Genomic DNA, 26,762 nt, shown 5'->3' with positions numbered 1-26,762 from the left:
TCTTGTAACACTGGAACTTGCAGACAATGAAGCTGAATGTTCAGGAGTGATGGAAGAAAGCCCTTCTTCACACAGCACATAGTTAAACTGTGGAACTCACTGCCACAAGGTGCAGTGACGGCCGCCAACCTGGATGGCTTTAAAGGGGGGATTGGGGAAATTCATGAAGGAGAAGGCTACTAGCTCTGCCCACCACAACTTCTGCCAAGTTACAGGGAACCAGGCAGAGGGCCTTCTCGGTGGTGGCACCCGCCCTGTGGAACGCCCTCCCACCAGATGTCAAAGAGAACAACAACTACCAGATTTTTAGAAGACATCTGAAGGCAGCCCTCTTTAGGGAAGCTTTTAATGTTTATTAGGTTATTGGATTTTAGTGTTCTGTTGGAAGCCACCCAGAGTGGCTGGGGAAACCCAGCCAGATGGGCGGGGTATAAATAATAAATTATTATTATTATGGATACCTGTCGCTGGAAGCCACAAGACAAGAGAGTGCTCCTGGATTTGGGTCTTTCTTGTGCATCTGGTCGGCTACTGTGAGAAGAGGGTGCTGGACTAGACGAGCCATTGGACCTGATCCAGCAGCGAGCCTCTAATGTTCTGAAAAACCTCACCCAAGCTCTAACAGTCCCTGCGCACCCCCCCTCCGCGGACCAGTTTCTGACGTGAGCATCACTCCATATGGTGGCGACTGAACGCGTTCTGAGCCCATTTGTATGTCGAGGAGGGAATAAACAGCAAAAATGCACAAGCGACACCCCCCTTCCTTTCCCTCACGCCTGCCTGCCGCTCCCCCCCCCTTTTTGATGGAAAACATTTAACAGCTACGTTGAGGTTCCATTTCCTGAAACCACATACGCACAAACACACACACACACACACATTCTCTTGCATTACCTCCCGCAAACCATCTTCCTCCTACTTGGCCGTGCCATCTGTCCTAATCGTCCTGGGCAAATGTTTCCTGAGGAAAAAATGGGGGGGGGGGGGGAGAGAGCTCATCTTTCCCCAAACCCACAGATTCTGGGGCATCATAGATAGGGAAAAGGTGGAGAAAGGGAGGGAAGTGAATTTCTTTAAAAAAAAAAAAAATCTGGAAGGAGTTCAGCAATCATCAATTTTAATTATAATGCCAGCTCCATCATTTATTTTTTTTAATTAAATCTACTTGATGGGTGCTGCATTTTTCCTTTTTTCTTTTCCATCGTCTCCCCTCAACCCCTGCATCCAAGAAAGGAACCCACAATCCATAAGATGAGATCTTCCGCCGCTGCGCTTACAAAGAAACCATCCGAAATTAAAAAAATTATGGGTGTTGAAGTGTATGTAAGTACATTTAGCTGGGCAACGGGGGTAGGATATAATCTGAGTTTATTTTATTTTATAAATAGCATGTTTCCCCCTCCAGGTAAGAGACATTCCAAATCATTTTGCCCCTCCTTTAGATTAAAAAAGAAGAAGTCTCGCCCCTGTCTATCTCCTCTTTTTTGCACATGAATGGAATCAACTGCCCCCGACTCCAATTCTGGGTTTGTTTGTTTTTTTCTGTATCTCTTCCGCTTCAGTTCATGTCTAGGGTATGATATCCACCATCACTCCCAAACATCATAGATTGTAGACAGTTCCCTAGGCTGTAAAGGCCCATGGGGAAGGAATCTTGGAAGATATGCAGGCTTTTTGCAATATTGTAAAGGACACTTTCACACATATTGGCCTGAAGAAGAAAGTCCTTGTTATAAAAAGAAAAGAAAAGTAGGCTGAGGAGGCAAGTCTTTTCTTTTTGATCGGTCTGAAGAGGCAAGTCTTTTTTTCCCAATTGCCCCAGCCCTTTTCTCCCTCGTTACACATTTATGCACAAACGCAAAAGGGAAGGTGAAAGATTGTTTGAGGTGCCATTGCACGACTGACGCTCAGCAAGCCACACGTGTTTTTGCGCGTCGCCAAGTCTGCATCGCAATCCACTGCAAACCTTCTCCTAGGCGGGCTGTTCACCTTGGCCTCTAGTCGCCAACACGCTGTCAACAAAACATTCACCAGTTGAGAAGGTGGGCCCAAGGGAGACCCACCAACGAAGCTATAGAAATCTCTTAGACGTGGGACAACGAAAGATCTCAGGTTCTCGATCCATAATGTCCAGTACAATTCCTTGAGGGGCAAGGACATTCTTGTAGACAAAGCCTATTTTTAAAAATAACCATCCAAGGATCAAGCTCATTTTAAGAATACGGCTGCCATTTTGTTTTGTCTGCGATATAAATATGGAAGGGCAGGCTTTTCCAAAGTCACTCCCACCCCCCTTGGGATTAGAAGGAACCGGGAAAGCGCCCTCAAGCTCCACCTCCTTGATGTCATTTCCTGGTTGTCTCGAGGGCCGCCATTTTGGAGGGAGCACAGGTGAGACGCTCTGTCTCCCTGAGCGACAGCCCACCGCTGTCTGCGCACCAACAAGGCCCCCATCGCCCAGTTTTGGGGGCAAAGGCAACAGTCACGGCCTCCAACCCCCGGCTGCTTTCACTGCATGGAGATGTAGGGCCAGTTGAAGCTGGACCCGGAAAGGAGCATGTCTCGAATCAGCGTCTCGATGGGGGTCTTGCCTACCAGGCGCACAAAGAAGAGCTGCTCGATGACAGGGGCAGAGACGATGCGCAGAGAGGGGAGGCGGAGGAGGAGGCGCCCAAATCGGCTGGGCTGGTTGGGGTACTGGTTCCGGACGTACTCTTCCAAGGCACACTGGGACTTCTCCTGGACGTTCTCCACATGGCACAAGTCCGTCAGCCCCACAGCATCTGCAAGGGGGAGAAGGAAAGAAGGTTCGCACGGGAGATCAACTGATCGGCGTGAGAGCCCAGCTGCTGGATCTGGCTAGAGAAGATCCTATCTAGGCCACATCCTATTCTCTTCTTTTGTATATGATTTTTTATTATTTTCCTTATACATACTGTTACAGTCCTCATACATACTTTTACAGTACAATACAATAAATCACAGGGACGTGGGTGGCGCTGTGGGTTAAACCACAGAGCCTAGGACTTGCCGATCAGAAGGTCGGCGGTTCGAATCCCCGTGACAGGGTGAGCTCCCGTTGCTGGGTCCCTGCTCCTGCCCACCTAGGACTTTGAAAGCACGTCAAAAGTGCAAGTAGATAAATAGGTACCGCTCCAGCAGGAAGGTAAATGGCGTTTCCGTGCACTGCTCTGGTTCGCCAGAAGCGGCTTAGTCATGCTGGCCACATGACCCGGAAGCTGTATGCCGGCTCCCTCGGCCAGTAAAGCGAGATGAGCCCAGAGTCGGCCACGACTGGACCTAATGGTCAGGGGTCCCTTTACCTTTACAATAAATCACATAGATACTATTAGCTCTGCCGAGCTTGCGACTTCCCTCCATCCCTTCAGCAAGTATCCCTTATTTTCTTTTATCACGAATTCTATTTATAAACCTTATATCTGTGGTACATTGTAAGCTATTTCAGTCCTGCCAGTGTTTTAAAAGTTTTGCACTTATCCTTTATATACACTATAGATTTACTCCAATTTTCTTGAAACCTCTGATCGTCCTGGTCCCGAATTCTTCCCGTCAGTTTGGCTAACTCCACGTAGCTCATCATTTTTGTCTGCCACTCCGCAATGGTAGGAACTTCTTGCAATTTCCAGTCTGGGGCAAGCATGTTTCTTGCCGCTGCTGTGGCATACATAAAAAGTCTTTGGTCCACTTTCTTAATTTCCTTACCCATCAAACCCAACAAAAAGGCTTCTGGGGTTTTTGGGAAAGTGTATTTAAATATTTTATTGAGTTCATTGTAAATCAACTCCCCAAAATTCTTAACTTTATCATGAGTCCACCATATGTGGTAAAAGTCACCATCCGCTAAGCCAGCATCCTATTCTCACAGCGGCCAAACATATGCCCAAGCCGAAGCCCACACCTGGGCCACAGCACAACCAAAACTCCAGTTCCTCCAGCCTGGACACAGCCCAAGTGTCCCTATTTTCCAGGCACAGTCCCGGATTTACAGAAGCCGTCCCGGTTTCTGATCTGATCCCGGAACATCCCACTTTTCCTTATTTTCACTGGAGAAAAGTTGGAGGGTATGGAGTTATGCGACCCACCCACCCCCGAGCCAGGGAGAAAAGTACCTTATTGGCTCGAATACAAGCCACACCCGAATATAAGCCGTACCTTTAAAACTTCGTAGGCATTCGCACCCGTTCCATTTTACCGCAGCGATATCGTAAAAGCCAGTTTTGTAAGGTCGCAAATCTAAGCCGCACTTTAACTTTTCACAGTCAGAATTTGGGGGAGTGTGGCTTATTTTCGGGCCAATATAGTAACTTTACAACCTTCAGAAGACATCAGAAGACACCCCTGTATAGGGAAGGGTTTTTTAAAATGGTTCAAGTTTTATTATGTTTTTATATATGTTGGAAGATGCCCAGAGCGGTTGGGGGAACCAGCAGCAGCATATCTCTTTTTTCTTGTATCCAAAAATGCAAGAAGGGCTTTTTTACACTTGCCAGAAAGCTCGGCTCTGCCCTCGCCAGTCTTGGAAGGGTCCTTTAAAAAAGTCCCATTTAACCAGAGAATTTGTGCCTGTCCTTTGGGGGATATAGGAAGCCCTGAACACATATTTTTTAGATGTCCCTTTTACAATGAGGCAACGTAGAGAAACCTTCAACCAGCTGCTGGTGTGGCTTGCTGACCTCCCGGCAAAGCAAAAATTCGATCTTCTCCTATTAAGCAAAGACCACAAGACGACCCGGATGGCCGTCAGATTCTGCGCACAGATCTGTAGGCGCAGACCATCGCCCGATTCAATCTAGTTTGGAAATTCCCAAACCCGGATCCACAGGCGACTTTGGGTCATTTCTCTAAGGTAGTCTGTTTTAAAGTTTTTATGTGTTTATATGCCTATCTGTGTTTAAAAGCCTATATGTCCCCTACAGGGGACGGGGGTGGCGCTGTGGGTTAAACCACAGAGCCCAGGACTTGCCGATCAGAAGGTCGGCGGTTCGAATCCCCGCGACGGGGTGAGCTCCTGTTGCTCGGTCCCTGCTCCTGCCAACCTAGCAGTTCGAAAGCACGTCAAAGTGCAAGTAGATAAATAGGTCCCGCTCCTGCGGGAAGCTAAACGGCGTTTCCGTGCACTGCTCTGGTTCGCCAGAAGCGGCTTAGTCATGCTGGCCACACGACCCGGAAGATGTACGCCGGCTCCCTCAGCCACTAAAGCGAGATGAGCGCCGCAACCCCAAAGTCAGCCACGACTGGACCTAATGGTCAGGGGTACCTTTACCTCCTTTACTATGCCTATTGCAATTTTAAACTGAAAATCCATTGTTGTATATATCGGGATTGTAGTTCCATTTTGTTTCTCAAGCTGGTCTCTGACCATAATAAATGTTGTATTCATGAGTGCCACTGATGGGTAGCCACGATGGCTGCGCACTGCCTCTGTGGTCAGAGACAGCAATGTTTCTAAATTCCAGTTGCCAAAAAACACAGAAAAGAAGAGAATTCTCTTGTGCTCAAATCCTGTTTGTGAGGTATTGGTCTCAGTGAGAACAGGATGCTAGAGTGAGGGTCTTCTTCCTTTCTTCAGTCTTAGGTGATTCTTGAAATGAGCATCACTATACCAAATTCAGTCATTTTACTCTCTCACCCTGACCTAGCCACTGTGATCCATGCAACGGTCACCTCCAGACTGGATTATTGTAACTCGCTCTACGTGGGGCTGCCCTTGAGACTGACCCAGAAACTCCAGCGGGTGCAGAATGCCACAGCAAGACTCCTTATGGGATCCTCGCTGCGAGATCACATTCACCCGGTGCTATACCAGCTGCACTGGCTCCCGGTGGAGTACAGGGTCAGGTTTAAGGTGCTGGTTTTAACCTTCAAAGCCCTATATGGCCTAGGACCCTCGTACCTACGGGACAGCCTCTCCTGGTATGTCCCACGGAGGACCTTACGGTCTTCAAACAAAAACATCTTGGAAGTCCCGGGCCACAGGGAGGTTAGGCTGGCCTCAACTTGAGCCAGGGCTTTTTCAGCTGTGGCTCCGATCTGGCGGAACGCTCCGTCACAAGAGACTAGGGCCCTGCGGGACTTGACATCTTTCCACAGGGCCTGCAAGACAGAGCTGTTCCTCCAGGCCTTTGGCCAGGGCACAGCCTGACTCCCTCTTTTAGTAATCTTCATAGAACTCTAGCCCAATGGTTGCCATCCATTTGATTTGAACTGATTTTATAATGAATTAATTTTAGAATTGTAACTCACTCTACGTGGGGCTGCCCTTCAGACTGACCCAGAAACTCCAGCGGGTGCAGAATGCCACGGCAAGACTCCTTATGGGGTCCTCACTGTGGGATCACATTCACGCAGTGCTCTACCAGCTGCACTGGCTCCCGGTGGAGTACAGGGTCAGGTTTAAGGTGCTGGTTTTAACCTTCAAAGCCCTATACGGCCTAGGACCCTCGTACCTACGGGACCGCCTCTCCTGGTATGTCCCACGGAGAACCTTACGATTTTAGAACGCTGTATTATTTTCCTGTTGTTAGCCGCTCTGAGCCCAGCTTCGGCTGGGGAGGGCGGGATATTATTTATTTATTTATTTATTTATTTATTTATTTATTTATTTATTTATTACATCACCTCCCCCCCCCCAAAAAAAAAAAAATCCACAGAGCATAATTCCAGGATTCAATTAAGAGAATATACATTTGAGGGTTGTTGTGTTCCCCCCCCCATGCCTGTTGAGAAGCATTCGCCCGCCCCCCCAGCACTCCAGTGAAATACGTCTCCAAGGGCTGCCGTTTCCCAGCTTGAATGAAACCTTCAAGCTGAGTTCATCCCTCTCCCCCGTTGCGGGAGCCACAAAACAGCTCCATTCAGAGCCCCTCAAATGAGCGCCGTGGCTATTCAGGCCACGAACGCCGCCGCTATTGACAGAGGCCCCCAAAAGGGACCTCACCGCGAATCCATTCACAGCCGCCGCTTTTTTCTAACGCGGCATGGCTAACGCAACAGACATTTAGCTGCGTGGGGAGAATGGGCCGCCCGTCGCCGGCGTCAATAGCTGGGACTTGAAAACGCTTACTCTGGCTATGCTGTCGCGGGCCACCAAAGGGATGAAAGGAGCACCAGGGTGTGTGCGTGTGGGGAGAGAAAGGGGGGCAGCTAGATTTGGTTAATTAAAAAAAAACACACAGAGAGGCGGGCTGTTTATCTGCCAGTCGTGGCGCATTACTCCGGGCATCAAAGCAAAAAGTTTCTCCAGCACCTTTGTGAACTCGCCCCCTAGCAAATGCTAGATGACCAGAGCAGACATGGGGACGTGAGATACAGGTTCTGTTCCAACCTATTCTTGCTAAGGTTGCAAGTTTGTAAGGTTAAAGGTACAGTCTGGGGGTACAGAGGTCCCTCACTCTCTTAAAGGGACCCCTGGGTCCAGTCGTGGCCGACTCTGGGGTTGCGGCGCTCATCTCGCTTTATTGGCCGAGGAAGCTGGTGTTCAGCTTCTGGGTCATGCGGCCAGCATGACTAAGCCGCTTCTGGCGAACCAGAGCAGCACATGGAAACACCGTTTACCTTCCCGCCAGACCTATTTATCTACTTGCACTTTGACATGCTTCTGAACTGCTAGGTTGGCAGGAGCTGGCACCGAGCAACGGAGCTCACCCCGTCACGGGGATTCGAACCGCCGACCTTCTGATCGGCAAGTCCTAGGCTCTGTGGTTTAACCCACAGTGCCACCCGCGTCCCTCTCACTATCTTAGCTCTGTGCAAAGGCTGTGTGCCCAAACTTCCAACAGTTTCTATCTTGCGATAGCGATAGGCGATTTCAGAAACCAACGTACATTTTGGCAAGGCGAGATCACTTAAGACGCAAGCAAAAACCACACACACACTCCCTGCCATCGCAAGCTCAGCTACCTGATGCCTTCAAGAAAATAGCCGGCACTGATCGATGGCAGGGCGGAATCGAGGAGGTTGTTGAATCATTGAGATTCAACAAGTTTATAGACCGCTTCACAAGACAATATGTCAAAGCCATGTACATGGTTGAAACAGAATGCAAAAAAAACCCACATGCTCAGAGGGCAGATAGAAACGTAAGAAGGCTCTGCTGGATCCTTCTAGCCCAGACTCCTGTTCTCCCAGCGGCCACCCAGATGCCCCAATGGGAATCTCAGAAGCAGGATTTGAGCACAAGAGCAAATCTCTTCTCCTGCAGTTTCCGACTGTGCAGGCAGAGCATAGACAACATGGCCAATAATAATAATAATAATAATAATAATAATAATAATAATAATAATAATTTTATTTATATCCCGCCATCCCCAGCCGAAGCCGGACTCAGGGCGGCTAACAACAATAAAATAATACAACATTCTAAAATCATTTCATTATAAAATCAATTCAAATCAAATTGATGGCAACCATTGGGGTAGAGTTCTATAAAGATTACTAAAAGAGGGAGTCAGGCTGTGCCCTGGCCAAAGGCCTGGAGGAACAGCTCTGTCTTGCAGGCCCTGCGGAAAGATGTCAAGTCCCGCAGGGCCCTAGTCTTGTGATGGAGCGTTCCACCAGATCGGGGCCACAGCCGAAAAAGCCCTGGCTCTGGTTGAGGCCAGCCTAACATAACCTCTCTGTAGCCTGGGACCTCCAAGATGCTTTTGTTTGAAGATCTTAAGTTCCTCTGTGGGACATACCAGGAGAGGCAGTCCCGTAGGTATGAGGGTCCTAGGCCGTATAGGGCTTTAAAGGTTAAAACCAGCACCTTAAACCTGATCCTGTAATCCACTGGGAGCCAGTGCAGCTGGTATAGCATCAGGTGAATGTGATCTCGCAGTGAGGACCCCGTAAGGAGCCTTGCCATGGCATTCTGCACCCGCTGGAGTTTCTGGGTCAATCTCAAGGGCAGCCCCACGTAGAGCGATTTACAATAATCCAGTCTGGAGGTGACCGTCGCGTGGATCACAGTGGCTAGGTCAGGGCGAGAGAGGTAAGGAGCCAACTGCTTAGCTTGGCGGAGATGGAAAAATGCCGCCTTTGTTATAGCTGCAATCTGCGCCTCCATGGAAAGGGAGGTGTCGAAGATTACACCCAAACACTTAACGGACGGTGCTGGCGCTAAGTGCGCCACCGCAAGAGATGGGAGTTGCACCCCCAATCCCATATCGTCCCGTCCCAGCCACAGGACCTCTGTCTTCGAAGGATTTAGCTTCAACCGGCTCCCACGTAACCATCCAGCCACAGCTTCCAAACATCTGGTCAGTGTGTCTGGCGCCGAGTCAGGATGGCCATCCATCAACAGATAGTAGCCCTCAATAGCACTCTCCTGCTCCATGAATTTGTGTCATTCGCTTTTAAAGCCACCTAGGCTTTTGCCCATCGCTGCTTCCTGCAGGAGGGAGTTTAACTATGTGCATTGCAAAGAAGCGCTTTCTTCTCTCTCCCCCGAATCTTCCAACGTTCAGCTTCGTTGCACGGCTTCTAGAACTATGGGAGAGGGAGAAAAACTCTTCTCTATCCCCTTTCTCCTTGACATGCATGCAGTTTATTAAGCTCTGCTTCTGCAGAGGCCAGCTCTAGGTAGCGGTGCCAGGAGAAAGGTGAAGGGGAGGGTCACAGCTCACAGGTGCAGCACCTGCTTGGCATGCAGAAGGTCCCAGGTTAACACACACACGCCCAGCAGCATCTCTAGGGAAGCTCCTGGCCTGAACTCACGGAGAGTCAGTATGGACAACACTGGGTTTGAGGGATATACATTATTATTATTATTATTAATATTATTATTATTATTATTATTACTACTACTACTACTACTACTACTATTAATACCCTGCCTATCCAGATGGGTTTCCCCAGCCACTCTGGGTGGCTCCCAACAGAATATTAAAAACATGATAAAACATCAAACATTCAAAGCTTCCCTAAACAGGGCTGCCTTCAGATGTCTTCTAAAAGTCAGATACAGTGGTACCTTGGGTTACATACGCTTCACGTTACAGACTCCACTAACCCAGATAAAGCGGGATATCAAATCCAAATCCAAAATACTACCTCGGGTTAAGAACTTTGCTTTAGGATGAGAACAGAAATCATGCTCCCGCGGCACAGCGGCGGCAGGAGGCCCCAGTAGCTAAAGTGGTGCTTCAGGTTAAGAACAGTTTCAGGTTAAGAATGGACCTCCGGAACGAATTAAGTACTTAACCCGAGGTACCACTGTAGTTGTTTATCCCCTTGACATCTGATGGGAGGGCGTTCCATAGGGTGGGCGCCACCACCGAGTAGGCCCTCTGCCTGGTTCCCTGTAACTTGGCTTCTCGCAGTGAGGGAACCGCCAGAAGGCCCTCAGAGCTGGACCTCAGTGTCCGGGCAGAACGATGGGGGTGGAGACGCTCCTTCAGGTATACTGGACCGAGGCCGTTTAGGGCTTTCAAGGTCAGCACCAACACTTTGAATTGTGCCCGGAAACGTACTGGGAGCCAATGTAGGTCTTTCAAGACCGGTGTTATGTGGTCTCAGCGGCCGCCCCCAGTCACCAGTCTAGCTGCCGTGTTCTGGATTAATGGTAGTTTCCAGGGGGGTTGATCCTCCAGGTCTGATTGGCCTCTTGGCCTGTTTCACAGCAGCAGACTGGTGGTTGTGGGTGGCAGGTCCTTTAGTTCAGAAATGGATCGTGCTCTCCTATTCTTCCCAAAGGGGCAAGTCGCTTCTGTTTCCCTCCAGCAGGAGGCGAGAGGGAGTCACTCCTCCACCCTCTGCTGGCATAACACAGAATCACTCCAGACCATGTTGGCTTTTTCAGGCATGCAGGTGTTCATTAGTGTCCCAGGGGTCATCTTGTCTGACCTCCCTCCAACGCAGATGTAGGCAGGTGACCACCCCAAACTCTGCTTGCTAGCAAAAGCAAGCTTTCTCCATCCAGTGGGCCAGAAATTGGCCCACCGACACCAGGATAGCCAGCCCACCTTGGCTGGTAACTTGTTCTGGCTCCTTGCTTGAATCTCTTGAGGAGCTTAGAATCATAGAATCATAGAGTTGGAAGAGACCACAAGGGCCATCGAGTCCAACCCCCTGCCAAGCAGGAAACACCATCAGAGCACTCCTGACATATGGTTGTCAAGCCTCTGCTTAAAGACCTCCAAAGAAGGAGACTCCACCACACTCCTTGGCAGCAAATTCCACTGTCAAACAGCTCTTACTGTCAGGAAGTTCTTCCTAATGTTTAGGTGGAATCTTCTTTCTTGTAGTTTGGATCCATTGCTCCGTGTCCGCTTCTCTGGAGCAGCAGAAAACAACCTTTCTCCCTCCTCTATATGACATCCTTTTATATATTTGAACATGGCTATCATATGACCCCTTAACCTCCTCTTCTCCAGGCTAAACATGCCCAGCTCCCTTAGCCGTTCTTCAGCTTCCCCCATGCCTTTCTGCAACCTTCATACAATCAACAGAGGGAGGAAGACTTTCTCATAGATCATCCTGGGACAGAATATGGCAGCTAGACTGGGGACTGGGAGCGGCCACCGAGACCACCTAACACAGGTTCTGCAAGACCTACATTGGCTCCCAGGACATTTCCGGGCACAATTTGAAGTGTTCGTGCTGACCTTGAAAGCCCTAAACGGCTTCGGCCCAGTAGACCTGAAGGAGCATCTCCACCCCCATCATTCTACCCAGACACTGAGGTCCAGCGCCAAGTGCCTTCTGGCTGTTCCCTCCCTGCGAGAAGCGAAGCTACAGGGAACCAGGCAGAGGGCCTTCTCAGTGGTAGCGTTCCCCTGATCTCCCCTAACAACCGCTCACCAGGAAAGGAACGTGTTCCTGAAGCCATTCAGAATTGCAGCCGCCCTCGAATTAATTGCACAATCAGATCCAACACGATCAGAAGAGCCCCGCATCCTGTTCTCACCATGGCCAGCAAAGTGCCCCCGCCATCATGGCAAACCCACAGGCAGGATCCGGGCAGGAGAGCCCTCTCTCCTGCTGCAGTTTCCAACAACTGGGTATTCGGAAGCATCACTTCCTCTTGACTGTGGAGGCAGAGCACAGCCATTAACCAACGACAGCCTTCTGTTCCAGACATCCAAGATGGCAGATGTTATGTATTGAAGTTCTCACCCTGGCCACCAGGGGTATTGTGTATACAGTGGTACCTCGGGTTACAGACGCTTCAGGTTACAGCCGCTTCAGGTTACAGACTCCGCTAACCCAGAAATAGTACCTCGGGTTAAGAACTTTGCTTCAGGATGAGAACAGAAATCGCGTGGCGGCAGCGGGAGGCCCCATTAGCTAAAGTGGTGCTTTAGGTTAAGAACAGTTTCATGTTAAGAACGGACCTTCGGAACGAATTAAGTTCTTAACCTGAGGTACCACTGTATAGTTTTCACTCAGGTCCACGTAAGTTAATTTAGGCGGGAAACCCTGGGCTGTTGTTGTTACGATGTTGACAGCCGGCTGCCTCTAAAAGCAGGCTGGCTGAGCTGTTTGCTGTTCAGTTCCAGCTTTATAAGTAAGAACTACCGTATTTTTCACTCTATAGGACACAATTTTTCCCTCCTAAAAAGTAAGGGGAAATGTGTGTGCGTCTTACGGAGCGAATGCAGGCTGCGCAGCTATCCCAGAAGCCAGAACAGCAAGAGGGATTTTTTTTTTCTTGTTCTCCTCCTCTAAAACTTGGTGCGTCTTATGGTCAGGTGCGTCTTATAGAGTGAAAAAATATGGCATTTGGAGAAATCTCTGTGTCGTTTGCTATGTCCACCCACTACTTAATAGCAGAGATCACTGCCTCCTGCAGCACTGAGTTCCATAGTTTAACAATGCCCTGCATGAAGGAGGACTTTCTCTGGCTTGCCCCGAATGATAAAATGGCGAGGCAGAGCATGGCCATCATGGCCACCGATAGCCCTCTCCTCCTCCTCCGATCCGGCAGCGCATGATGCTCACCTGGGGTGAAGAGGACGATGGCCTTCAGGCAGGAATACTCGGCCGAGTCGACGTGCAGAGCCTTCAGCTTCTCCACCTGCTCCTGGAAGACGCGGATGTGGTCCATGAAGGCCACCACGCGGTCGGCGGACATGGGCGAGGCGTGGAGGCCGGCGGCGGCCAGGAGGGGAGCCACGTGGAGAGGCATGGAGCACTGGGCGGCGTTGAGGACGAAGAGCTCGCTCCAGGTCATGCGCAGAAGGCAGACCTGGTCGGCCAACTGGAAGTCCGGGAAGAAGGGGATGTTCTTGGCCCACTCGATGGCGCTGAAGAGGAGGCGGGCGGCCAGCTCGCAGATGTTCTCGATGCCCATGATGTTGTTGGGTTGCAGGCACTGGGCCCCATAGCGGGAAGTGGGGTAGGGCTCTGCCCGGAGGAGGAGGGAGATGAAGCCCGTCAGGTAGGAGTGGCAATTGTAGGGGTCTCCGTTGGCGAAGGGGTACTGGCCCGGGCTGGGCTGCGCGGGAGCCATGCGCCCCCGTTGCACGGCTGGAGGGAGACAAGAAGGGAGGGAAGGAAAAAATGATGTATAGGTTGCTTCTATGTGCAATGGCAGCAGAAAGGAGGATGAAATGGATGGACTATGCAGAATTAGATAAACTAACAGGAAGGATTCGAAACCTGCGGGACCAGAGATTCTCAGAAGGCTGGAGTCAATTTACGGACTATTTGAAAAGTAATTGTGATGAACAGATCACGCTAGTAGGTTGGCAAGAAGTTTTGTAAGGTGAATTATTTGAAATACTGCCCCCAAAAAAAGACATTGAGGAGAATTATTAGTTAAGGATAATTAAAGGTAATATGTAATTAAGCAATGCATAATAAGTGATAAAGAACGGAACATCATCAGAGGCGTTGACGGAATTGCAAAAATATTGCATAAGATGAGAAGTTATGTTGCATGAATGTTGGAATTTATATGTTAAAAATAATAAAAATGTATATAAAAAAGAAAAAAAGATGTATAGATAATAAGTAATAATAATAATAATTTATTATTTATACCCCGCCCATCTGGCTGGGTTTCCCCAGCCACTCTGGGCGGCTTCCAACAGAACACTAAAATCCAATAGTCTATTAAACAGTCAAAGCTTCCCTAAACAGGGCTGCCTTCAGATGTCTTCTAAAAGTCTGGTAGTTGTTTTTCTCTTTGACATCTGGTGGGAGGGCGTTCCACAGGGCGGGTGCCACTACCGAGAAGGCCCTCTGCCTGGTTCCCTGTAAAATGGCTTCTCATAGGGAGGGAACCACCAGAAGGCCCTCAGAGATGGACCTCAGTGTCCAGGCAGAAAGATGGGGGTGGAGACGCTCCTTCAGGTATCTAACTCTGGTTAAACTAGCAAAAATGTACAAAACTGGAGAAAACAAGCGTTGGAAATGTAAAACAAGTGAAGGTACATTTTTTCATAAATGGTGGAATTGCAAAATTGTTAAGAATTATTGGGAAATGATTTATAATGAAATGAAGGTGTTTAAAATAACCTTTGCTTAAAAAAACCCAGAAGATTTCCTGTTAGGTATTACAGGAATGGACTTACCAAGATCACAAAAGAATTTGTTTATGTACGCAACCACGGCTGCACAAACAGCACAACATTGGAAAGAAGAAAGCGTCGCGGCCAAAGAAGATTGGCAAGTTAAATTAACGGAATATGCTGAAACGGCAAAGTTGACAATGAAATTAAGAGGAAGCGACAACAAGGAATTTAAGGAAGAATGGAAGGACTTTATTGCAATGTACACAGGTTAAATACATTGGCAGAGTTTTGAGAATTCTTGTAATTTTATTATGAATGGACAATAAGAAATTCAAATGGTTAAAACTTTATATTGGGCATGTAGTACATTGATGGGACGCGGGTGGCGCTGTGGGTAAAAGCCTCAGCGCCTAGGGCTTGCCGATCGAAAGGTCGGTGGTTCGAATCCCCGCGGCTGGGTGCGCTCCCGTTGCTCGGTCCCAGCGCCTGCCAACCTAGCAGTTCGAAAGCACCCCCGGGTGCAAGTAGATAAATAGGGACCGTTTACTAGCGGGAAGGTAAACGGCGTTTCCGTGTGCGGCTCTGGCTCACCAGATCAGCGATGTCACGCTGGCCACGTGACCCGGAAGTGTCTCCGGACAGCGCTGGCCCCCGGCCTCTTCAGTGAGATGGGCGCACAACCCCAGAGTCTGTCAAGACTGGCCCGTACGGGCAGGGGTACCTTTACCTTTACCTTTAGTACATTGATATACAATGGAACCAAGGAAGGGATTAGGGGGGAAGTCAATTTGTTTTGGTTTTTATTGTTGTTTGTTTTGTTTCTGTTATTGTTGGAAAATAAATAAAATATTATCGGGGGAAGAAGGGAGAAAGCACATGATTCGCGTCTCAGCATTTATTTCGTGAAACCAATATGCTGCTACGTTGTCCTGGGGAGGGGGGAATTTTATCTCCTGGACTTCTGACTTAAGATTCTCAACACCCAAGCCTGCTTGGGAAATGAAGGATGCACATGTTTCCATTTCGTTTCCTTATTATTATTTTTCTGTAGTGATTGCCAGTATGTGGTCTCTTTAATCGTTTTTATTTGGTTTGACAAATGAAGAGTTGTAACAATACCAAATACACATTTCTCTGAATCTATTGTCAACATTTCCAAATGCGTATTATTTCAGACTATATTTTGTATCACCTTGCCAACAAAGGTCCGTATAGTTAAAGCTATGGTTTTCCCAGTAGTTTGAAGGGATCCTGGGTGGTCATCTAGTAGAACCCCCGCGATGCTTTGGGTAATTAATAATAATAATAAGCCACGAAATTAAAAGACGCCTGCTTCTTGGGAGAAAAGCGACGACAAACCTAGACAGCATCTTAAAAAGCAGAGACATCACCTTGCCGACAAAGGACCGTATAGTTAAAGCTATGGTTTTCCCAGTAGTGATGTATGGAAGTGAGAGCTGGACCATAAAGAAAGCTGATCGCCAAAGAATTGATGCTTTTGAATTCTGGTGCTGGAGGAAACTCTTGAGAGTCCCATGGACTCCAAGAAGATCAAACCTCTCCATTCTGAAGGAAATCAGGCCTGAGTGCTCACTGGAAGGACAGATTGTGAAGCTGAAGCTCCAATACTTTGACCACCTCATGAGAAGAGAAGACTCCCTGGAAAAGACCCTGATGTTGGGAAAGAGGGAGGGCACAAGGAGAAGGGGACGACAGAGGAAGAGGCTACTAAAATGAGTTTGACCAAACTGCGGGAGGCAGTGGAAGACAGGAGTGGCTGGTTTGCTCTGGTTCATGGAGTCACGAAGAGTCGGACACGACTAAACAACAATATCTTGTACCTGTCCATATTGTCCATCATATTTGTTCCATTACAAGCATTATTAGAACCCTGCTAATGTTTTCACCTGCTTACAATGGTCTCCTAAATAAATTATAATCCCCCCCCCCCATTCTTTCTTGAAGTTCTTGTCTTCTTGGTTCCTGAGCTTTCCAGTCAGTTTTGCCATTTCAGCATGATGCAACAGCTTAGTTTGCCATTCCTCTCTGGTAGGGAGAGTGCCAGTATGTTTTTAACAGAATTGTAAAGTTGGAAGGGACCCTCCTGGGGTCATCTAGTCCAACCCCGTACAACACAGGAATCTTATAGACAGATAGGTAATTATAATTACATTGTTTAATTGTTTTTTAATGGTTGCTCCCCTCAAAAAATAATAATAATTAGCAGTTCTTATTTTATTTGTAAGGTGCCTTGAGTCCCTGTCCGGGAAAAAGGCAGGATATAAATTGACTTATTATTATTATTATTATTATTATTATTATTTGGTTTGCTTTGTATATAGTATGATGCAATACCATGCCATTGGGGTTGTTAGTAATCACAGTGAAAAAGAAAATTGAAAATTAAGTAAGAAGCGTCAAATTCGAGATGTGGAAAATATGGAAACAACGAGGAGAAACAGGACTAAGATGTGGAGATTTGCTTCAGAGATCCAGACCCTGGGGAGCCCCGAGAAATTAATAATTATAACTTGGACTATAATTTGGTCTCTTTTTTAGTTTTTTATTTTAATTGGAGTATTATGATTGGATATATTAATTGGATGTTTTTATTGGAAAATCAATAAAAATGATTTTATAAAAAAAAAGCTTGTGTCAAGGCAAAGGGAACCCTGCCCCACTTCCTCCCCACCTCCTGCATGATTGGCAGGGCCGGCAGATCAGAGGGCGCTCAGCTCTGGCCCCACAAACAAGCCTACTGCATCAGGCCAAGGGCCCGTCTTGTCAGAAACCCGCAAGCATGACTTCAGCACAAAAGGCCCTCTCGTCTCCTGCAGTTCCTGCAGCAACTGGCATTCAGAAGAATTGCTGCCTCTGACCGTGGACGCAGAAGCACAGCCATCGTCGCTAGCAGCCATTGATAGCCCTCTTCATGAACCAGCCCAACCCTCCTTTAAAGCCATCAAAGTTGGTCGCTGTCCCTGCTTCTTGTGGCAGGGAGTTCCACAGGTTGTGCTGTGTGAGCAAGCTCCGAAAACACTGTCTCAAATCTTCCCGCATTCTCTCTCCTCCAAGGAATCCTTTGCCCCCTCCAGACAACTTATTTTTTTTTTAATCACTGAGCCATGATTAGTTGTTGCTCTACCTGCTACTGGGGCGGTCAGACACCGTGCTGCTTTCAACATTGCTGGGGGCTCAGTCTAATTCTGCCAAGATGTTTCCTTTTACTCCATAGTTTTCTACATTTGTAGGGAGGAGGTAAAAAGAAATTATACAAGTAACTGTGCGGTATGAAGAAACGGATAGACAGTGAGATTAATTGGAAGTCGGTTTTAAATTTCTTTTCTACTAATTTTATAATTGTGTTCAATACCAGGAGTATATATGATGATAATTATATTAATCTTCTAATAGTGTAGTGGTTTGTTTGATTTTTCTGTTATTTGTTTGTTTGATTGTATGTTTGTTTACTTATATGCACATCTGTTTTTCATAAATGCATTTATTTTAAATTAATAAAGATATATTAAAAAATAAAAAAAAGATTTTTAAAAAACACTGCTGGGGGCTTGCAACTATTTTGAGGCAGCTGCACTGCTTTCCTTTCTAATCTGTGGACTTCTTGAAACCTTTCCCAGAAATCCTGTAGCTTTTTATCCTGCAAATGTTCCCACAATAGCCAAGCAGATGCCCACAAGCCAGACCCAAATGCCATGGCACTCCCCCCCCCCCTGTGGTTTCGTGGAACTGCTATTATTCAGCAGCTACTGCTTCCAACAGTGGAGGCAGAAAATAGCCATTGCAGCCAGCAGATGTTGGTAGCCTTAAAGGTAAAGGTAAAGGGACCCCTGACCATTGGGTCCAGTCGTGGCCGACTCTGGGGTTGCGGCGCTCATCTCACCTTATTGGCCGAGGGAGCCAGCGTACAGCTTCCGGGTCATGTGGCCAGCAGGACTAAGCCACTTCTGGCGAACCAGAGCAGCGCACGGAAACACCGTTTACCTTCCCACCAGAGTGGTACCTATTTATCTACTTGCACTTTGACATGCTTTCAAACTGCTAGGTTGGCAGGAGCAGGGACTGAGCAACGGGAGCTCACCCCGTCGCGGGGATTCGAACCGCCGACCTTCCGATCGGCAAGTCCTAGGCTCTGTGGTTTAACCCACAGCGCCACCCGCGTCCCTTGTTGGTAGCCTTATCAGCCATTAATGTGTCCAATCGTCTTGCAAAGGAGCCCCTCTGCTTAAATGTGGAGGGGAAGAAATGGGATCTTAAGTGGCGCATTCTAAAAAATAAAGAAGAAGGAAGCGCAGAGGAAGGACAGAGAGAAGGAAAGGGGAAAGGTGAATAATTTTGAAGGACGAAGATGAAAAGGAGGAGATGCTGTCCTACCCTGGGTGGTTCTTGGGAAGACAAAGACGGCATGAATCAAGGGGAACGAGGGAAGAAATTGCAGAAGCAGAGAGGAGGATGATTCAGCAACGGGCACGTGGTTGCCTTTGTAAAAGGGTTGCAGAGGAAGAGGAAGGCAAAGAAAGGGAGAAAAGGAGGAGAGAAAGCAAAGAGGAGGTGTGGAGGGAATTGGGGGGAAATGAAGAAAAGGGGAACTGGCGGAAAACAGGATAGAAAAGAGAGAGTCACAAAGGAAAACGGGAGGCGGAGAAAGCAAAAGAGGGATGGAAGGAAGATGAAGAATTAGGGTCCCCACATAGGCACTTTGTATAGTGCTCTCGTAAGAATGCAATGGGACGCGGGTGGCGCTGTGAGTTAAACCACAGAGCCTAGGACTTGCCGATCAGAAGGTCAGCAGTTCGAATCCCCGCGACGGGGTGAGCTCCCGTTGCTCGGTCCCTGCTCCTGCCAACCTAGCAGTTCGAAAGCACGTCAAAGTGCAAGTAGAAGTAGATAAATAGGTACCACTCCAGTGGGAAGGTAAACGGCGTTTCCGTGCGCTGCTCTGGTTCACAAGAAGCAGCTTAGTCCTGCTGGCCACATGACCCGGAACCTGTACACCGGCTCCCTCGGCCAATAAAGCGAGATGAGTGCTGGTACCCCAGAGTCGGCCACAACTGGACCTAATGGTCAGGGGTCCCTTTACCTTTACTTTTAAGAATGCAATAGGAGCCCGTTGGATCAGGCCAAAGGGGTCCAGTCTAGTGCAACATCCTCTCCTCACCAAGGCCAAATACCTGTAAGAAACTAGGGATGTAAATAGACTTCCTCTGAACCGTAAGGACATCAGAAGAGCCCGGTGCCTGGGTCTGGTCAAGTGGAGGCCTTTTAGTCCTGCTTCTGTTTTCACAGTGACCATCCACATGCCTCTTTGGAAGCCCAAAGGGAGGGCCTGAGTGCAACAGCAGTGCTCTCCACGCTTGCGATTTGCAGCAATCGGCTTTCAGAAGCTTTCCTGGAGGCAGAGCAAAGCCGCAGTGACTGGTAGCCGACAGGGGCTAGTGCTAGTGACAAATAGCCCTCTCCCCTCCATCAATTTGCCCAGTCCTCTTTTCAAGCCTTGGTGGCTGCCTCTGCCCTCATGTGGGAGGGAGTTCCAGAGGCTAGCTACGTCTTGTGTGAAAAAGCTCTTTCTTTTATCTGTCCCGAAAGGTTTAGGACAGTGGCAGGGCAGCCATTTCCCTTTCGACAGAGTTTGCCGCTGCAAAGGTTTCGCAGCAGAATCTCTGCTTTCTTCCCAGTCAAGTCCCAGCACTCCCTGCTGAAATCCTCCTCACTTTTCATGCCACAAATAAGTTGAAATTAAACCAGGTCCCCTGGAGAGGAGAAGTGAATAAAATCAGGGCAGGGGTGGAAGTAGCCGGTGCGCAAATCTGTCGATTTTAGTTTATCGTTTTCTCAGCCTTTAACTCAAATGGCCTGATTTAATTCTTTGCCCTGCTTTTCATAGAATGGCAGAGTTGGAGGGGCACCCCCAAAGGTCATCTAGTCCAACCCCTACAATGCAAGAATCGCAGTTTGCCCCTCTGGGTGGCAATAATATACGGACATTGAGGAGGCACTGCAGAACGCAGCTAATAAAGCAGAATGATGTGTGGGTGGTTCAGGAAAAGGCCGTAGCTCAGTGGCAGAGCAAGGACCCTGCGTGCACAAGGTCCTGAGTTCGATCCCTGCCATCCCCAGGTACTGCTGGAGAGCTGCTGCCAGCCAGTGTAGACAACACACAGCTAGATAGATCCAAGGGGCTGACTTGGTGTAAGGCAGCTCCCAATTACAACCAATCCTCTATTCAGAACCATGAGGACTAGCTTCTTATTTTTTAATGGAATGACAGCAGCTCAGGAGTAGAGCGATTGCTTTGCATGCTGAAGATCCCACATTTAATCCCTGCTTGAAACCCCAGAAAGCCTCTTCCAGTCAGCAGAGACAATAATGAGCTAAATGGATCAATGTTTGGACTCCGTATAAGACAGATTATTCTGTTTCTATGCACAAATCTATCCGCCATTAACGCACCATTGGCCACTAAGGCACCAGTGCCTTTTTAAAAAGCACCTTTCCCAGTATCAAGCATTTCAGACCAGAAGAGGAGGCCTTGGTAGTAAGGGTGCCACCACCAAGGAGGCCCGGTTGGCGTTGACAGGGCCTCCTTGGTGGTGGCTCCCCATTTGTGAAATGCCCTCCCGAGCGAGATGCGCCTGCCTGCCTCGTAATTGACTTTCAGGAGGGATTTTAAAAACATCCCTCTTTACCCAGGTTGCCATTTGGGGGTTGAAAGAAGACTGTTTCCGGCGACCCTCAGATCCCTGGACAGAGAAAAGGGGAAGACTTTTTCACACAGTGCATCGGTAAACTGCGGAACTCCCTCCCACAGGAGCCACTGGTGCTTTTGTGTGTTGCACCTTGTGCTTGCAGGTTTCCCATTGAGGCATCTGATCGGCCACTGTGAGAACAGGATCCTGGACTACATGAGCCACTGGCCTGATCCAGCGAGCTCTGCTTATGTTCTTTCTCTTCTCAAATGCTTTCCTACATGATTGATAGGTTTTCCACCCTGGGCTCCTTCGAGAGGAAGCGTGGGATATATAAACTGAATGAAGTGCTTCTGACACTCAAGCCGCATCCTTTTAGGGCCCACGTTATTTTTGCGATTGTTAGCCGTTTCAATACAGTGGTACCTCGGGTTACAAACGCTTCAGGTTACAGACTCCACTAACCCAGAAATAGTACCTTGGGTTAAGAACTTTGCTTCAGGATGAGAACAGAAATCGTGCTCCGGCAGCGTGGCAGCAGCAGGAGGCCCCATTAGCTAAAGTGGTGCTTCAGGTTAAGAACAGTTTCAGGTTAAGAACGGACCTCCAGAACGAATTAAATTCTTAACCCAAGGTACCACTGTACTATGTTTTAGTTGGTGGAACCTACCCTGGGAACTTAGGTTGAAGGGCAGGTAACATATGAATACATAAATAATAAGACTATTGATGCATCGATGACATTTCGCAGAATACATCCACAGAAAAAGAAAAACCAGGATCACAAGAAACTCAGTGCTTTTGGCACAGACTGGCAGTTGCTCTCGAGGGCAAGAGAGCCTCTGCCAGAGGGGATGAAACCGGGGACCTTCTGCAAGCCAAGCAGCTGCTCTGACCACTGAGCTACGCTCCTTCCCCTTGCTCTCTCCGGAGGAGCCCTAAGGCAGCATGGAGGAGCAGACCAATTAAAGGGATGTCACAACTTCCAGAAAAGGAAATAGCAAGATCTACCCACCCTGGAAGAATGGCAGATGAAGGTGATGGACTACATGGAATTGGCGGAGATGACCGGCAGAATCCGAGACCAGGGAGAAGAGTCGGTGGAAGAAGATTGGAAGAAATTTAAAGACTATCTACAGAAATACTGCAAAATTAATGAATGTTAGAATGATGTTGGATTGAAGTTAAGTGGTTTTTAGCAGTAATGTTATAAAGATGTGCAAAAATGGATTGTTAACAGGTGATAATCTAAAGTTATAATATATTAAGATTAAAGATTAGGATAAAAACAAAGAGGGAATGGATTTGCTGAATTAACTAATTGAACTGGAATACAAAAAAGGGAGGTGTGAGGAGGTCTGGGGAACAAGCAAATGAAAGATAAGATACGGAAAGATTGAATTGTTTTTAACTGTTTTTACTTTGTATTTTTTCTTTTTTCTTTTTGTAACATTTTGAAAACTTTAATAAATATCTTTTAAAAAAATAAAAAAAGGAAATAGCAAGAGAGATCCAAACAGGGGAAAACAGGGGAAGAAGAAGAAATGGAAGACTGGCCTCTGGAGAGCGAAGGGAGGAAAGGGAGATTGCAAGAAAACAGAGAGAGAGAGAGAGAGAGAGAGGAGGATGAGATGTGTGGGACACCCCCCCCCCAGGCAACCCACCTTCACGGCGCATGCCAACCTTGAGGCACTTGGTGAGGCGGCAGTGCTGGCACTGGTTGCGGTGGTGTTGGTCGACGGGGCACTGGCGGCTGGCACGGCAGGTGTAGCTGAGGTTGCGGCGAACGGAGCGCTTGAAGAAGCTCTTGCAGCCCTCGCAGGTGAACTGGCCGTAGTGCTTCCCGCTGGCCTTGTCCCCGCACACCAGACAGTCCACGGCCGAGGCCGACGCCTTGCCCTCCCCGCTGCTGCCCCCGCTGGGCTCCTGGGGGGCTGGGGCTGGCAGCTGCGGCGGGACCCCTGGAGGAACGCCTGGAAGCTCTTCCTGCCAGGGGGTCACCACCAGAGCCATCCTGGGAGAGGGGTCGTAAGGAAGGGGCAGGAAAGGAGGGGAGTGGGAGGGGGTGAGAATTGCAGGGGGGTTAGAGAGAGATCTAGCAGAGGGGGGGTTGGTTGGAGGAGCTATGGGGCTGGCTGCAGAGGCTGGGAGGTCAAGAAGGGGCAGCAACGGGCAAGAGAATGACGGCTAGGGAGAGAAGGAAAGGATGAGATGGGCAGGAAGGCTGGGGAACGTGTGGCAAGAGGAGGAGAAAGGAGGGAGAGAAGGAAGGAAAGGAGGAGGAGGAGGGAAGAGGAATAGAGAAGGGCAGGGGGTGAGCGGCTGAGGTTTGGGAAGGAGGAGAAGGTGGAAAGGACCAGCCGTGAAGGAGGGAGAGAAGGAGGAAGCAGGTAGAGAGGAGGAAGAGGGTGAAACAGATCCTGAAGAAAGCGGGGTTATAAATCTACTTTCCAGCAGAACAGCAAACAACTGCATGCTTTGCAAAGGGGGGGTGGTTAGGGAGAAGAATAAGGAATGAAAGGAGGGGCGTCTTTGGCAGCTTCTCCCCCCACTCCTCGCCCCACAAGTCCGAGCAGGCAACTGTAAACGAAGGTTTTCTTCCGTTCTTCCAAAAGCAGAGGAGGGAATCCCAAAATCCCCACTAGTAAGAATCAGTGCCGGGAGGAGAAATTGCAGTCGCCTCTCTCCATTTTCCTCCCCGTGGGTCTTGAAGCGGTCTGCCTTCTTCGCTGGAGAAAGAAGATCACAATGCCTCGATTTGGCAGAAGCCCAGCAGAGAGAAGGGAAGGAATCTCGGGTCTTCAGTCGCCAGAGGATGGAAAGCACACAGGGTTATAACGACTCCAAAAAGGGTGCCCATAGCCAGAGAGAAAACTTCTTCCAGTGAGGCGGCAGCTGCTAGCAGGCATTCAAATCCTGACAGATCTGTGCATGGGGGTTTTATTTTTTTAAGGAGAGGAAGGACAGGGAGAGAGAAAAGGTGCAAGAGGTTAGTTTATTTTTAAGAAGAGAGCTCAGCAAACATTGTGCAAGGAAGGCGAAGGAAAAACCAGAAGCCACACAACTCCCATCCCGGTTGTCTAAAGTTCACATTCCCATCGAGTGTAAAATATACGACATCTTAAGACAGCCTTTCGGGGGCTGTTCATCTGCCTTTTAAGGCAGCGGTGTCCCAAAAGGAACAGAAAAATGCAACAAACAAGTCTTTGAGAGGTAGTTCAAAGTCAGTTCCCTGGTACTTCCCCCAAAAAAATATTATTTTAAAAAATGGTGGTGTCTCCAAAGAAACGATCCATCAGATTTTGATGGGCTTCCGAAAGAGAGGGAGAGCCTTCATCCGAAACTGTCTCTGGGATGGATGTTTCATCCCCAGAAATGCCTGTCTCTGGGGTTTTAGGGTGCTTCTGCCGTTAGGGTGTGGGCAAATTGAATCCATCTAAGCCAGGGCAAAGATTCCAATCTAGCCTCTGTTTCCCTCCCCATTCTGTCCTTTCTATGGTCAAAATCAACAGGCATTCGGATTTCAGTTTTCAAGGAGAGAGAGTTTCTCTAGCAACAGAGAAAGTAGCTTGCATGAATGAGACGGATCTATTCCAGTGAACTATTTTTAGGATCAGGGAGCATGTGGGTTTAACGCTGAACCCCTGTATATATCTTTATTCTCCTATTGCTCTCTGATCAAGGTATTAAATACAGCTGATGAAGATCATCTACAGATCAATGAGGTATTGGGGGGGGGAGAAAATTTGTCTTTTTCCAAGCATAGCAGGAATTAAAATGATATTCATTGTACCAACCCTCTGAAGAATTTATTATCTCCAACCACCTCCTAATAATATATTTATGAATAAATGTCATTTCCCCCTATAACAATGAATGTCCATTGAATAATAAATAATATTTCTTAAAAGCTTTGCGCAGGAAGAAATGGCATCTAATTGTATTGATATTGCTACCTGCAAAATCTGTAATATCAGTAATGCAGTACTGTTAAAAGCAATACTGTATATTATTAGCAATATATTCCTATTAATATGTTGCTATTTTTACAGGTAATGGTAATTGATACATCATTATTAACAGCATTAGATTGCTGTTAATAAAATTACTAGTGATTACTGTTGATAACACTATTGTTGCTAATATTATTAGATCCTGTTTTGTTCTCTAGACATTAACGGTCATTAGTAACAACAGTCAATATTTAATAAATATCCATGCCACTGTCTATACACAATTGTGTTAAGCTTTCACCCTATTACAATTAAAGCAACTTTATTAGCATTAGTAATATTTTTAACAGATGTCAAATCCTGCTACGGAAATTACATATAATTATTTCTTTAATTATAACAGAATATTTAGGACCATTAAACTCGTTTTGAATTACCATAATTTCATCCCACAGAAATAATTATTAATAATCCTAGCAAGTGATGCCAGTACAGATGCGTGGGCAAGTTTTTTGTTTTTCAGCTGAACACCAAAAGCCATCCTTAGACATCATTATTGCAAGCAACTAACATCAAATCTGTACTGTTTAAATCGTCTTGTTGTTTTTTTAAAGAGAGCAAAAATCAATTTGTGAAGTTTCTGCCGGTTTTGCAAACTCTCATACATTTTCCCCCAACGAAAGTTCTTTCTTTTTTAATTTTTCTTTTTCGGGAGTCCTTATTATCCTGTCTTGCTTTTGCGGGAGAGGGTGGGGATAACTCGCTCCTGACACGCCAAAAACCTTCACCCGTTTACTCAGGAGTAAGCGCGCGCCCCTGCAGTCAGCGGAGGAGCTCGCTACTTTAGGAGGGAGTAAAACTCACAGGTAGGTGTGCCTATAGCACGATGTTGCCTCGTGTCATTTGCTACCTGAAAAGGGGAAAGTACCCCAAGAAATAAGGAAACGCTTTTCTTCTCCAACAGGGAGACAAAAAAAAATAGCAGGCAGCGCTCCTTTGACTTACCACTGCACCCCCGAATAAATTCAAAAACAAATTCCTATCTGTCAGAGTGAGCAGCAATGACTTAACCACAAGCAAAACCACCAAAATAAAATATGGTTTAATAATAATATTATTATTATTAATAATAATAATAATACCCCAAAGCGGGGGGGGGGCATCTCCTTTATCGGAAAGGAAGAGGGAAAAGGAGGGGTAGTACGCAGACCTGCTCGAAAATCGCTTTTAATTCTCCTTCGGAATCCTGGAGAAGAAATTGATGGTTTTCTCTTTTTCCCCCCTTTTCTTTTCTTTGAAGCAAATTCCGCCTAGGGGGCTCGAGGCTGTTCCTTGCGCTTCTCCCTCCAGTGCAAAAAAGCAGCAGTTTCTTCTTTTGCGCGCAGCGCGGCGGCCCCGATCCTGAAGTTGCGCCCGCGCGCAGCTCCCGCCCGCGCAAGCTGCCGGACAATGCTTCGGAATTTTATTTTATTTTTTTCCTCCCCCGCTTCCGTCAAAACTGGCTTTTTTAGAAAAAAAAATCCTAGGGACAAGCGGAGCGGGCGAGGAACTTTTCTTTTCCGAGAGATGCGGCAGCAGCAGCAGCAGCGTCGCTCCTACGTCTCCGCTTGTCAATTTCGCTTCTCCGCCGCTTCTCCTGCTGCCTC

General features: G+C 47.7%; 1 protein-coding gene across 2 annotated transcripts; it reads right to left on the bottom strand.

Moving 5' to 3' along the window:
* Nucleotides 1–1,351: 1,351 nt before the first annotated feature.
* Nucleotides 1,352–26,762, bottom strand: LOC114586422 (COUP transcription factor 2-like). 2 transcript variants are annotated; one of them, XM_028709853.2, is made up of 4 exons: nucleotides 26,327–26,762; nucleotides 22,828–24,088; nucleotides 12,943–13,470; nucleotides 1,352–2,783 (listed from the first exon to the last, which is right to left on the bottom strand). In XM_028709853.2, the coding sequence occupies exons 2-4, from the start codon at nucleotides 23,174–23,176 to the stop codon at nucleotides 2,509–2,511; spliced, it is 1,152 nt and encodes a 383-aa protein (XP_028565686.2). In that variant the 5' UTR covers nucleotides 23,177–24,088; nucleotides 26,327–26,762; the 3' UTR covers nucleotides 1,352–2,508. The 2 variants fall into 2 exon arrangements, with proteins under 2 accessions (XP_028565686.2, XP_028565687.2); XM_028709854.2 differs by lacking the exon at nucleotides 26,327–26,762 and adding an exon at nucleotides 17,605–17,698 and having other exon boundaries at nucleotides 22,828–22,894.

Source organism: Podarcis muralis, chromosome 16, assembly GCF_964188315.1.
Source record: "Podarcis muralis chromosome 16, rPodMur119.hap1.1, whole genome shotgun sequence".
NCBI classification, from domain to species: Eukaryota; Metazoa; Chordata; class Lepidosauria; order Squamata; family Lacertidae; genus Podarcis; species Podarcis muralis.
The sequence above is the reverse complement of the archived record's forward strand: the minus strand, read 5'-3'. Positions and strand labels throughout refer to the sequence as shown.